Here is a 13,875-nt window from a genome sequence, read left to right as displayed (position 1 = left end):
AGAATATTGAAAACTGTAACATCTTATGTTTCACCGAGACGTGGCTGAACGACGACACGGATAATATAGAGCTGGCTGGGTTTTCTGTGCATCGGCAGGACAGAGCAACTACGTCTGGTAAGACGAGGGGCGGGGGTGTGTGTCTATTTGTCAATAACTGCTGGTGTGCGATGTCTAATATTAAAGAAGTCTCGAGGTATTGCTCGCCTGAGGTAGAATACCTCATGATAAGCTGTAGACCATACTATCTACAGAGAGAGTTCTCAGCTGTATTATTCGTAGCTGTCTATTTACCACCACAAACCGATGCTGGCATTAAGACTGCACTCAACGAGCTGTATAAGGCCATGAGCAAACAAGAAAATTCTCATCCATAAGCGGCGCTCATAGTGGTCAGATGATGCGGATGCTACGCTACAAGACTGTTTTGCTAGCACAGACTGGAATATGAGGATTCATCCAATGGCATTGAGGAGTATACCACCTCAGTCACCGGCTTCATCAATAAGTGCATTGATGACGTCGTCCCTACAGTGACTGTACGTACATATCCCAACCAGAAGCCATGGATGACAGGCAACATCAGCACCGAGATAAAGGCTAGAGCTGACACTTTCAAGGAAAGGGACACTAATCCGGATGCTTATAAAAAAAAATCCCTCTATGCCCTCAGACAAACCATCAAACAGGCAAAGGGTCAATACAGGACTACGATTGAATCCTACTACACTGATTCTGACGCTCGTCGGATGTGGCAGGGCTTGAAAACTATTACAGACTATAAAGGGAAACCGAGCCGCGAGCTGCCCAGTGACGCGAGAGTGGAAGGGAGGATGAAATGAAAAAAGGATGAAAGAGTGGAAAGGGAGGATGGCTACGTAGCCCTGAGGGGAGAAGGAGGACAAACAAGGTAGTAAGCTGTCTCTTCTCTTGCAACGGATCACGGTAGAGGAAAGTGGCAGCTGATTTGCACTGATATGGAAAAAAACAGGACGTGTGCAAGCAATAGARGTGCTACAGATGACAAACAATCTGTTTGCCTTCCATTTGGGACTTATATTAGCCTACTGATCAACAACATTTGCATAGAAGCATCACTCCAGCATGTCACGCCTGTATGGAAAAACATCATATAGGCACTGCTGTTAGTTTGAGAATATAAAATAACACATATTCAATGCAAATGGGTCCAACGTAACGTCATGATTTGTGATCATGGATCCTTACAAAACTAGAATTGGTAGTCATTTTCTGTGGTCGGGAAAAAAATACATTCAGTTGACTAAACAATTCCGCTGCCATGATAACATTTTAAATAACTCAATAGGCTAGTTCAGCTATCTGTCAAGAAATGMGCGGGTTGTGACTTGATCCTACTGCTAGGAATGGATAGAGTGAAGCACCACCACACAGCACCCCCCACCAACACACTCACACACCGCACCCCCACCAAACACACTCACACACCACCCCCACCAAACACACACACACAGCACCCCCACCAACACACAGCACCCCCCCCACCAACACACTCACAACAGCACCCCACCAGTCACACACAGCACCCCCACCAACAACTCATGCACAGAACCCCCACCAACACACTCACGCACAGCACCCCCGCCAACAACACTCACGCACAGCACCCCCGCAAACACACTCCACGCCACAGCACCCCCACCAACACACTCACGCACAGAACCCCCACCAACACACTCACGCACAGCACCCCCACCATCACACAGCCTAACACAGACAGACACTTTTCAGCATCCCAACACAGCACCCTCACACACACAGCCTAACACAGACACACACTTCTCGATAATTCTTAACTGTAACACAGACCGATACTATTCTAACAACATAGATTACTTCTAAGGTAGGCCTACACGTGAGATGGGTTATATTGTAATGTTATTTTTTAGTTACTCTGGTGATGGGAATATAACCTGCAGCAAATAATTAGTCTAGGAGAGTGACCTGCCTGTTAGCCAGTTGCACAGAAAGATTGATGGGACACATGTTCAATTCACTGGTATTTAGCTATGTTTTTATTGATTGTAGGGCTGTAGCCACTGAATTCTGGTAGTTTTCACTTGAAAGAATAAAACCATCAATCACAAAATTTGCTGCTGGCGCAATACAGCCAATGCCGCGCAGCACTGCCTCTCACCCGGCTCAGCGAACGGAGTCAGGCACTCCCACACAGCTAGCAAGCTAGCACTCGTCATGGAAATGGGGGTGGTGAAACGTGAATCCCTGACAACCCATACATCAAAACGTAGCTAAGAAGCCCTACTTTGTAACATGCTATGTTTTCTGGTGTCTCGGAAAACATCTGAATGACAGAAGCGAAGGAAAAACGTTTGACGTTATATTTAAGACAGAAGACCTCCGATAACCGTGAAACACACTCATGATTACCCCATACTTTTTGGCAATACAATGTCACATTGATCTTACTCTGATAGGTTGAGGAATACCCATCGCAAAGAGCAAATATGAACACAGCTATTTTGCGGGTTTCACAAAAAGGGCTGTCCCATAGATTTGAACGTTCTTAGCACGGCACTTGCTTTACATTTGGGCTCATATCGTGTAAATATCATAACGTACAGTCTTTTTAGACATGGGTAACAACTGCCACAATAATGTTTTCAAATGATTTAATATGTATTCTCACAAAAACATTATTGATATTTAGTGAAAACAGATTTGTTTACTGCATTTTTTTTGTAGAATTCTCTTATAGTGTCCATTGTTTGTCGCGTAACCTAACACCCTACTCTTGGTGCTGGCATCAGCTGTAACTGAGCTAAATCGAACTCTTTGTTTCAAATCCTCTTTGCTATATTCCGGCTGAAACATGCATGGTTGAATGTCACCATCTAGCTAGTAGAACATCAAAAAATGCTCCATCGTTGAATTCGTGTTGAATCACTTGAAGCTACTGCGGTCTGATCAGTTCTTTCTGTTTTGCCAAGAGTATTTTGTGTTGTGTCCACCTCCCTTTCAAAAAAGCCCATCTTGGGGAAGGGACGGGGCCAGAGCAGGAAGCACCGCCGTTGTAGACTTTCAGAGACTGGAAAAAATGTGTCTCCTTGTATATTTAGCAATGAATCCGCAGATAGGAACATCGCTGAAAGACGCCCGTTGGCTCTATCAAACAAGGACAACCATATCTACAAAATGTATAGTGTGATCGGTATAACATAGACGGCTTCGCTAAATGCCTCAAAGCAGGACTACATTTATTTTCAGATCTCGTACCCCCCCCCCCCAATACACCGTAAGTCGCAATAGGGTGTATCGTTCGGCACGCGAAGCCCAGTCCTGCCCTTTTCGTGGCCAATTATGTGTGAAACATCTCACTGACCTGGGAATCCCTCGGACATGATCAAAACAAACCCAGGGTCCCCCAGGGTGAAATTCTCCTTTAAAGTTGGAAATGGAATGGGATAGAACGTCTCCAGATAACGAGCAGACTATGCAATCCCATGAATAGAGCCATAGACTAGACAACAGATGGGGCAGGTCAAATGTTTACCAGTAATGTTTACCAGTAATCTATCTTCTAACATTATCCCCACATATAATGTGAACCGCTCCTGGACTTGCTCAACAGTTTGCATGATATAGCCAATGTTGTCCTTTCTAGCATGGCCATCCCCACTGTGCTTAGTATAACTACTTGGACTTCATTGGGCCATTATCGCGAATACCAAGTGGGTGGGGCAAACACAGGAAATGGTGATGCGGGGGTCTACCTTGTACTTGTCGCTGTCCTCCACAGGCTCGCCCTCCCGGATCCAGCTGACGGAAGGTTTGGGGTTGCCGGACGCCACACAGCTCAGGGTGATGCTTCCGCCTTCCTTGGCCTCAACATACTGCGGTGGCGTGTCTGTGAAATTGGGGGGAGCTGTGAAAAGGACGATGAAAAGAAATGGTGAGTAAAATGTATTTGTCAAATGTCAAAAGGGAACTCATTGATGCAATATCTCTAATGTTCCAATGTCTGTGCTTTTGTGTGATATTTGCATTTATATGTCTGTCTATCTAACATTGTGTGAAGCTGTTATGTGGACAAAGTTTGTCCTATTCTGTTTAATATCAATGAATCCTGGGATCCACTACTACACGTTCTAGCTAGAAAAAACGAGATGTGTCGCTGGGAAAGGTGCATAGTCAAGTGAATGTTTATGAACTTTGCTTGGACGATGTATCCATTACCACACACAAGTAATGTGTTTTCTGTTAATGTTACTCTGTATGTGCTGTAGTATATGTGAGAGAGCTCCAACAAAGAAGTTCAATGCATTTATTACCTTTAATATCTGCAAATAGCAAATAAACTACTTCAACTTGAAGCTTATACCAAAATATGGCCAAACCAGGGTATCACTTTATATTAACATTCAGTAATAATAAACCAATTGTAAGGTATTAAAAAACAGTTTGCTCACCATTTAATCATTACTCCCATTATTTGTAAAGGTTAGAAGATAGTTATTCACACATTTTTATAAATTATATTAAACATCTTGTGTTGTGTGGTTATTATGTTACCACTGATATGTTTTTATCTAGGTCATTTTGAGAACTTAACACTTGAACCACCGGGCCTTTCAGCCTAGAAGTATCCACTAGAGATCGTTGTCGAACGGCCCCATTAGCATACGGCTGGCCTCGATGTAACTCCCCTTCTAGCCAATGACAGGTCAACATTCTAACAGTCGAATAAATACATTTCATATATGCTATCTGAAGAATAATCATTTGGTTGTGTTTATGAAGGTCTTAGGTAGTAACTTTAGAATATATATTTTTTTACTTTAAAGAACATAATAGCATTTTTATTTGTTTATGTTACTCTAGGCCAGGGATGGGCAACTTTGATGAGGGTGTGGGCAACAAAAAATCTGAACGCATCATGAGGGGCCGAAGTTAGCTCACGGGTCTGTGTACCCACATCCATCTCCCCAACATTGCGAGCCAAAAAATGTGTGGCCCTCCACTTGACAYCAATTAATTTTAGAGTTAATTCGTGCAATTCTATACATTGGGGTGAAAATACAATTTTACAGTTTAAAAGCTAATTTGCTGCAATTCTACACATTTTGCCATAGGTGTCACGACGGGCGGCGTTCGGCGATCGACGTCACCGACTTTCTAGACATCACRGCTCCATTTTTCATATATCCATTTGTCTTGTCTTGTTTCCATACACACCTGGTTTTCATTTCCCCAATCAATCTACTTGTATTTAACCCTCTGTTTCTCATCATGTTTTGTGCGTAATTGTTTTCATGTTATGTGGTGTTAGGTTATGCGCTTTACTTTTATGTTCCGTTTTTTGAGCGCGTTTGATTTATGTAGTGCTCTCGTTTTTTTGGAACTATAATAAAAGTGCGCCTGTTCATTATAATCTGCTCTCCTGCACCTGACTTCGCCTCCAATTCACCATTGACAATAGGGTGGAAAGACATTTTTGCAGTTTTTAATATGATATCTGGGTGAGACCGACTAAAAAAATCAATAGGGGCCCGACAAACGGTCATTTGACCATGATAACAAGTTTAGTTAACTGGCCGCTAAACTAACTTAGCAATCTAAAAACATTTAGCTGACATTGGCTAATTGACTGACTATCAGTGACTGACATAACAAGAGTAAAAATTGCTGATGCACAAGCAAATTTCTACTGTTGACTAATTTATACTCYCCTTTATGTTTGACACATGTGCGCTAGCCTATTAGTCATGTTATGACTGACTGGTGATCATTGCCCCTGCTGTGTTGACATTCCCTGCCTAAGTTACAGTCATTGAAACAGTTCATCCCAAAGTGGCGGAGGCAGCAAACAATGTACCATGCCAGCTGTGATTTACAACTTGATAGRAATATTTTTTTTGACTACCAAAAAATGTATTGGTGAATTATATGAATCATGCATTGAACTGCATCCATCTATTCTGCCAACAATGCGTTACTGTACGTCATGAGTAAAATATAAACCTCTTATAAAGTTGGTTTTGAAGCATACACTGGCAACTTGATATTTTTGACTGATATTATTCTGTTTGTTTCATATCTGTAAAGTAGTTAAAACGCAGTCAGTTCCACCTTAAGGAGCATCATGTACTGCTGGAATCTATGGCAGTTGTGCTTAGTTACATGGTGCCAAAGAGCCACTCATTCAATCATCAATGAATCCTCTGTGTACACCATCTCCAGGCATTTATAGCCTCTAAGTGTACTGCATATGAGCCGCTGCCGCTAGCCACTTCCACTCACTTTCCCCATCCTCCACTCCTCTGGGCCGTTTTAAGTGTGAATAATTGATCTCCCTCTTTCCTCACTCCTCTCTACTCCTCTCTACTCCTCTCTACTCCTCTCTACTCCTCTCTACTCCTCTCTACTCCTCTCTACTCCTCTCTGCATTTCTCCAGGGCCTACTCCTTGCTTCTGATTTAGGACCAACACCGTGGCCTAGACGAAACCCAAATCTCCCACCGGCTCATTTCTTTTGTGATCATTTATGGAATGAGAAGTCGGTTACGCCCTAGTTATAACGTTAATATTGTCACTATGGAGGTGGGTTTATATTCTGGGCTTATATTATATTCAGGGCTTATATTCTGCTTTTGTCACTACTATGGTATTGGGATATAACACTTTCTCATAGGTTTTCATTAGTTTTATGGGTTAGCTGCTGCCCCCCTCTTCAACTCTCTCAAAGTGATTGTACAAGTTGCCTTAATTTGCTGAGAGAGAGAGGGAGAGAGAGYGAGAGGAAAGAGAGAAAGAAAGATAAATAAAGAGAGAGAGCGAGAAAGAGAGAGTAGACTCCTAGGAAATCAATTACAGTGCTGTGAAAAAGTATTTGCCCCCTTTGTAATTTAATCTCCTTTTGCATATCTTTGATAATGAATGTTATCAGATCCCTCCCCTAATCCGGACGATGCTGGGCCAATAGTTTTTAATTATTTCACCTTTATTTAACCAGGTAGGCTAGTTGAGAACAAGTTCTCATTTACAACTGCATAAACATACAGTCAATAATACAGTAGAAAAAGTATATATACAGTGTGTGCAAATGAGGTAAGATAAGGGAGGTAAGGCAATAAATAGGCCATGGTGGCGAAGTAATTACAATATACCAATTAAACACTGGAGTGATAGATGTGCAGAAGATGAATGTGCAAGTAGAGATACTGGGGTGCAAAGGAGCAAGATAAATAAACAAATACAGTATGGGGATGAAGTAGATTGGATGGGCTATTTACAGATGGGCTATGTACAGGTGCAGTGATCTGTTCTGACAGCTGGTGCTTAAAGCTAGTGAGGGAGATATGAGTCTCCAGCTTCAGTGATTTTTGCAGTTTGTTCCAGTCATTGGCAGCAGAGAACTGGAAGGAAAGACAGCCAAAGGAGGAAATGGCTTTGGGGGTGACCAGTGAGATATACCTGCTGGAGCGCGTGCTACGGGTGGGTGCTGCTATGGTGACCAGTGAGCTGAGATAAGGCGGGTCTTTACCTAGCAGAGACTTATAGATGACCTGGAGCCAGTGGGTTTGGCGAAGTGTATGAAGCGAGGGGCAGTCAACGAGAACGTGCAGGTCGCAGTGGTGGGTAGTATATGGGGCTTGGGTGACAAAACGGATGGCACTGTGATAGACTGCATCCAATTTGTTGAGTAGAGTGTTGGAGGCTATTTTGTAAATGACATCGCCAAAGTCGAGGATCAGTAGGATGGTCAGTTTCACGAGGGTATGTTTGGCAATATGGGTGAAGGATGCTTTCTTGCGAAATAGGAAGCATATTCTAGATTTAARTTTGGATTGGAGATGRTTAATGTGAGTTCTGGAAGGAGAGTTTAGTCTAGCCAGACACCTAGGTATTTGTAGTTGTCCACATATTGTAAGTCAGAACCGTCCAGAGTAGTGATGCTGGACAGGCGGGCAGTGATCGGTTGAAGAGCATGCATTTAGTTTTACTTGCATTTAAGAGCAGTTGGAGGCCACGGAAGGAGAGTTGTATGGCATTGAAGCTCGTRTGGAGGTTAGTTAACACAGTGTCCAAAGAAGGGCCAGAAGTATACAGAATGGTGTCGTCTGCGTAGAGGTGGATCAGAGAATCACCAGCAGCAAGAGCGACATCATTGATGTATACAGAGAAGAGAGTCGGTCCGAGAATTGAACCCTGTGGCACCCCCATAGAGACTGCCAGAGGTCCGGACAACAGGCCCTCCGATTTGACACACTGAACTCTATTTGAGAAGTAGTTGGTGAACCAGGTGAGGCAGTCATTTGAGAAACCAAGGCTGTTGAGTCGATAAGCCGATAAGAATGTGGTGATTGACAGAGTCGAAAGCCTTGGCCAGGTTGATGAATACGGCTGCACAGTAATGTCTCCTGTCGATGGCGGTAATGATATCATTTTTGACCTTGAGTYTGGCTGAGGTTCACCCATGACCAGCTTGGAAACCAGATTGCATAGCGGAGAAGGTATGGAGGGATTCAAAATGGTCGGTAATCTGTTTGTTAACTTGGCTTTCGAAGACCTTAGAAAGGCAGGGTAGGATAGATATAGGTCTGTAGCAGTTTGTATCTAGAGTGACTCCACCTTTGAAGAAGGGGATGATCGCGGCAGCTTTCCAATCTTTGGAAATCTCAGATGATACAAAAGAGAGGTTGAACAGGCTAGTAATAGGGGTTGCAACAATTTCGGCAGATCATTTTAGAAAGAGTGGGTCGAGATTGTCTAGCCCGGCTGATTTGTAGGGGTCCAGATTTTGTAGCTCTTTCAGAACATCAGCTATCTAGATTTGTGTGAAAGAGAAATGGGGGAGGCTTGGGCGAGTTGCTGTGGGGGGTGCAGGGCAGTTGACTGGGGTAGGGGTAGCCAGGAGGATAGCATGGCCAGCCGTAGAAAAATGCTTATTGAAATTCTCAATTATAGTGGATTTATCGGTGGTGACAGTGTTTCCTAGCCTCAGTGCATTGGGCAGCTGGGAGGAGGTGCTCTTATTCTCCATGGACTTTACAGTGTCCCAGAACTTTTTTGATTTTGTGCTACAGGATGCAATTTTCTGTTTGAAAAAGCTATGCTTTCCTAACTGCCTGTGTTTATTGGTTCCTAACTTCCCTGAAAAGTTGCATATCACGGGGGCTATTCGATGCTAATGCAGTACACCACAGGATGTTTTTGTGCTGGTCAAGGGCAGTCAGGTCTGGAGTGAACCAAGGGCTATATCTGTTTTTGGTTCTACATTTTTTGAATGGGGCATGCTTATTTAAGATGGTGAGGAAGGCACTTTTAAAGAATAACCAGGCATCCTCTACTGACGGGATGAGTTCAATATCTCTCCAGGATACCCGGGCCAGGTCGATTAGAAAGGCCTGCTCGCTGAAGTTTTTTTGGGAGCGTTTGACAGTGATGAGAGGTGGTCGTTTGACTGCAGACCCATTACCATGCAGGCAATGAGGCAGTGATTGCTGAGATCTTGGTTGAAAACAGTAGAGGTGTATTTGGAGGGCAAGTTAGTTAGCATGATATCTATGAGGGTGCCCGTGTTTACGGATTTGGGGTTGTACCTGGTAGGTTCATTGATCATTTGGTGCGCCACCTCATGGGTCTCCTGATCACAGCCGGCTGTGACACAGCCTGGGATCGAACCCGGGTCTGTAGTGACGCCTCAAGCATTGCGATGCAGTCCCTTAGAGCGGTGCGCCACTCGGGAGTCTATTTAGCCATTTTCATGTAGATTTGATTGTGGGTTTTGGATCGTCTTGCGGCATGACCCAGGTGCACTTCAGCTTTAGCCAGCTCACAGACAGATGGCCTGACATTCTCCGGTAGAATTCTCTGATACAGAGCAGAATTCATGGTTCCTTCTTTTAAGGCATGTCGTCCGGGTCCTGAGGCAGCAAAGCATCCCCAAACCATCACCACCACCACCATGCTTGACCGTTGTTCTTAATGTGGAATGCAGTGTTTAGTTTTTGCCAGGAATAATGGGACCCATGTTGTCCAAAAAGTTATACTTTTGACTCATCTGTCCATAAAACATTATTCCAAGAGTCTTGATGATCATCCAGGAGTTTCCAGGTGCTTTTTGGCAAACTTGAGTCAACTTTTTGGATGAGATGGTTCAGTTTCCTGTGCTGCAGCTTCAAACATAAATTGTTAATTGGACTAGCAACTACAGCATTGAGCATTATTTGGCACAGGGTTTCTCTGGTACCCAATAACAGGCGAACTGAGGATGGAAACGCATAACATTGTGTGAAAAGCTKAATTTCAATTACACCATGGCAATGACTAGAATTAGCATCTTTACTGTGTATTTTAGTGGTCAACACAATTCTGTTCAAAATATTTCATGGTTGAAATTAGATCATTTCCAGGCCAAAGTCTTAAACATGCACAACATTTTTGGAGGAATGCTTCATCCACTGACATTTCGGAAAAGCCCAACTTCATTGTGTATTTGAAAGATTTATATTGCACYAAAAAAGTCTTCCTGATGTTGGCTAAGTAACAAATACCTAAAAAGCACAGTCGATGAAAACGGGACAGGGGAAGGAAATATCTGGGGCCTCAACATAGTTAAATATTTACAGAAAAACAGTCAAAGTGCAATGCACTCTCCTACAGAAAGACTGCAGTCTTCATTAGACGAGAGGCCAGTGCGCTCGAGGAAAAACAGTTGTCAGTGTACCTCTATGGGATCGGACGTAGTGTACTTCAGGGCCTGACACTAGTCAAAACCTTAGTTCAATAATGCATTTGTTGAAACRTTCATCTGACCTTGACTCTACTGCTCGCGAACACTTGTGACAGTTTCTCCCAGTGGCCACACTTTTAGATGTACCATGAGGTAACTCTCAGGTTTACGGGTATCAGAGCCAAAATGGATGCCATGTGGGTCAACAAAAGGACAGAAAGGCATAGGAAGATGGAGTCTTAATCAAGCTTAAGGGGGSCTATGAGCTGTCCGCTATACAGCAGGCTACTGCCCATATATCTCAATATTGTGTTGTAATCATACCATTTCGCCGATGACAACACAGCTTTAGACACGTTACACATCTGTGAATGACTAACTTTAGGCAGTCCACATCACAGGTACTGTAGCTGTAGTATCACAGCTTTTAGCTATATTATTATTCAGACAGAGCTCAATTCCATTACATAATTTGGATCCCACTGTCCCTGCAGGACTTGTGCCTCATGTTCTAATACAACCAACAGCACCTGGCCCTGCGCTATCAAAGCAGGTAATTAAGAACGCTCAGCATCTGTCCATCCACTGCATCTCCACTAGCCTGCTGCATACGGAGAGTTTGGAACAATACCATGGCTTTACCACTTTACCCCTACAACTGGTTTTATAGTGAGCAACTCCGGTCCTGGAGGACTACGGTGCATGCAGGTTTTTGTTCCAGCCCAGTACTAACTAGCCTGATTTAAGTCTAAATTGAATGAGTAGTTGATTAGTTGGATCCCCAAAATGGTTTTAAATGGGACTCTAAAGGCTAGCTTTATGGTCTGGTCTGTAGCAGGATAACGGCGAGCTTTATAGTCTGGCCCACAGCAGGCCTTACCATCTACTCTCTCTGTCAGCGTTCAGACTTGGAACACCTGGCATGGCTGCAGGAGGTAAGGGGAACATCACTGGCTCATCTTCCCACTTGACGAGCCCGGGCAGTGGGTAGGAATCAAAGCCCCCTTTGTGGAGGGAGGTTCTTGGAGCTCAGGGAGCCTGGTATGTGTTCCAAGGAGCCTGGTATGTGTGTGTTTGATAGTGCGCCCTGGCTAGGCATAGGGGCCCCACAGTGCAACGGGAGCTTCTAGGGGCCCTACACTGCACCGGGAGCTAGGAGTCTTTCTGATAGGGGAGTTAAGGCCTGATCCCAGCACAGCAAGGGGCTTTCTAAGAGCTCTGACCTCATTTTACCATCACTCGCTTTCTCGCTCTCCCTCTTCTTCTCTAAAGCTACATATGAAAAATATGCACTCACTACTGTAAGTTGCTCTGGATAAGAGTGTCTGCTAAATGACTAAAATGTAAATGTAAAATGTACATTTGAAAACTAGGGACACACACACACACACACACTTTAATGAAAATAGGCATGTGTTTTAAAGAGCAGCTTCACACACTTGCCCTATATCAATGCTGCATGAGGATTGTCACAGCAATTTCAATGGCAGCAGGGAGGAATGACACCATCTTTGTGCGAGAAGAAGAACAAGTGTGACAGAGAAAGGGTGTGTGTGTGTGTGTGTCTGTGTGTGAGGGAGTGATAAAATAGCAAGCTTGTGTCGCAGGGTTGGATTAATAAACAGCATGAGAGGAGGCATGCTATAACACGCCTTTGTAGCTGTGAGCCCTGCAAAGTGTGTGCAGATGTTCACACACACACAGGTGAGATCTAATTTGGCAGGAATACTGTGGAGAGTCAATGCTTGGCAGAGAGCCCTTGGTCCTACAGCGCCCACACACACACACACACACACACACACACACACACACACACACACACACACACACACACACACACACACACACACACAGTCCGGTTTCAATCCCCAGTTCTGTTCTGGAGAATCTAACTAACGCTGCCAGGTAAAATATAGCACAGCTAACTGTAGCAGAATTGAGGCAAACACAGTCCAGTACATAAACCCAGCACAGTCAAAGCTATGACAGTTTAGCAGCTGACATACCAGCCCACTATCACTTTGACTTACTAGTCTTACTAGCCCATTTAAAGTTAGCCTAGTTAGCCTGTGATTGAGTTAGCCGAGCTAGCCTGTCTTGAGTTAGCATAGCCTATGGGTGGCAGGTAGCCTAGCGGCTAGAGCGTTGAGCCAATAGCCAATGAGGTGAAAAATATGTTGATGTGTCCTTGAGCAAGGCATTTAACCTTAATTTGCTCTAGGGAGCCTGGAACAGGCAGCAGATACTGTTCCTGAGTACATCCGTTTTCCCAAAAAGAAAGTCAACATCTTCCCCAATAATAAACCGTGGGTAACTCGGGAATTAAAAGAGCTCCTCAACCAGAKAAAACAAGTGTTTAAATCAGGTGGCAGTAAAATTTCAGAGGACTCAAAAGCAAAATCAAGTAGTGCAAGGCAGCATACAAAGACAAGGACAGTAGGAAAGGCTGGCAAGGGCTACAAACCATCACGGGCTACAAACCAAAGAGACATTGTATGACCGTCGAAATGACCTTGCTTTTGCAAATGATTTGAACAGTTTCATTGTCAATATGACGTGTGATTTTAAATCGCCGCAGAAAGTGGCCTTGGACAGTATAGACAGCATACCAGCTGTTGATATACAGATCTCTGTGAATGACGTCAAGCAATACTTTCAACGTGTCAACCCACGAAAATCATATGGTCCAGAAGGAGTCAGCAGCAAGGCAGTTCAGACATGCACAGACCAGCTCGCATTACCGTTCCAGAAGCTGTTCCAGCCGTCACTGGACAGTGGGATAATTCTACTTATGGAAGAAGTCGCTGATTGTCCCAGTACATACAAACAACAGGCCAAAAGAAAATAACGATTTACGCGCTGTAGCCTTGACTTCTGTACATATTCAATGGTTTGAAAAAATGATTCAAAAACAAATTCTCTCTGGTCTCTCATCCCAATTAGATCCTTTCCAATTCACCCACCGTGCCTCCAGGAGTGTTGATGATGCATTACTGATCATGTTGAACAATATCTCCAAACATTTAGAAAAGGCAAATAACCTAGTGAAAATTCTAGTCATGGACTTCAGTAGTGCGTTTAACACCCTCCAATCCCACCTGCTGGTGGATAAGCTGGTGAATATGGGTGTCAACTCTATACTG

At 43.8% G+C, this 13,875-nt stretch overlaps 1 protein-coding gene across 2 annotated transcripts in view; it reads right to left on the bottom strand.

Moving 5' to 3' along the window:
- igsf9bb (immunoglobulin superfamily, member 9Bb) overlaps positions 1–13,875 on the bottom strand; it is a 188,267-nt gene that overhangs the window by 95,718 nt on the left and 78,674 nt on the right. For both annotated transcript variants that reach the window (XM_024013614.2, XM_024013615.2), the window contains exon 4: positions 3,771–3,922. In XM_024013614.2, coding sequence (XP_023869382.1) covers positions 3,771–3,922 — 152 coding nt within the window. The remainder of the gene's footprint in view (positions 1–3,770; positions 3,923–13,875) is intronic.

This window comes from Salvelinus sp. IW2-2015, linkage group LG20, assembly GCF_002910315.2.
Source record: "Salvelinus sp. IW2-2015 linkage group LG20, ASM291031v2, whole genome shotgun sequence".
NCBI classification, from domain to species: domain Eukaryota; kingdom Metazoa; phylum Chordata; class Actinopteri; order Salmoniformes; family Salmonidae; genus Salvelinus; species Salvelinus sp. IW2-2015.
Note: the sequence above shows the minus strand (reverse complement) of the source record. Positions and strands in the feature narration are given on the sequence as shown.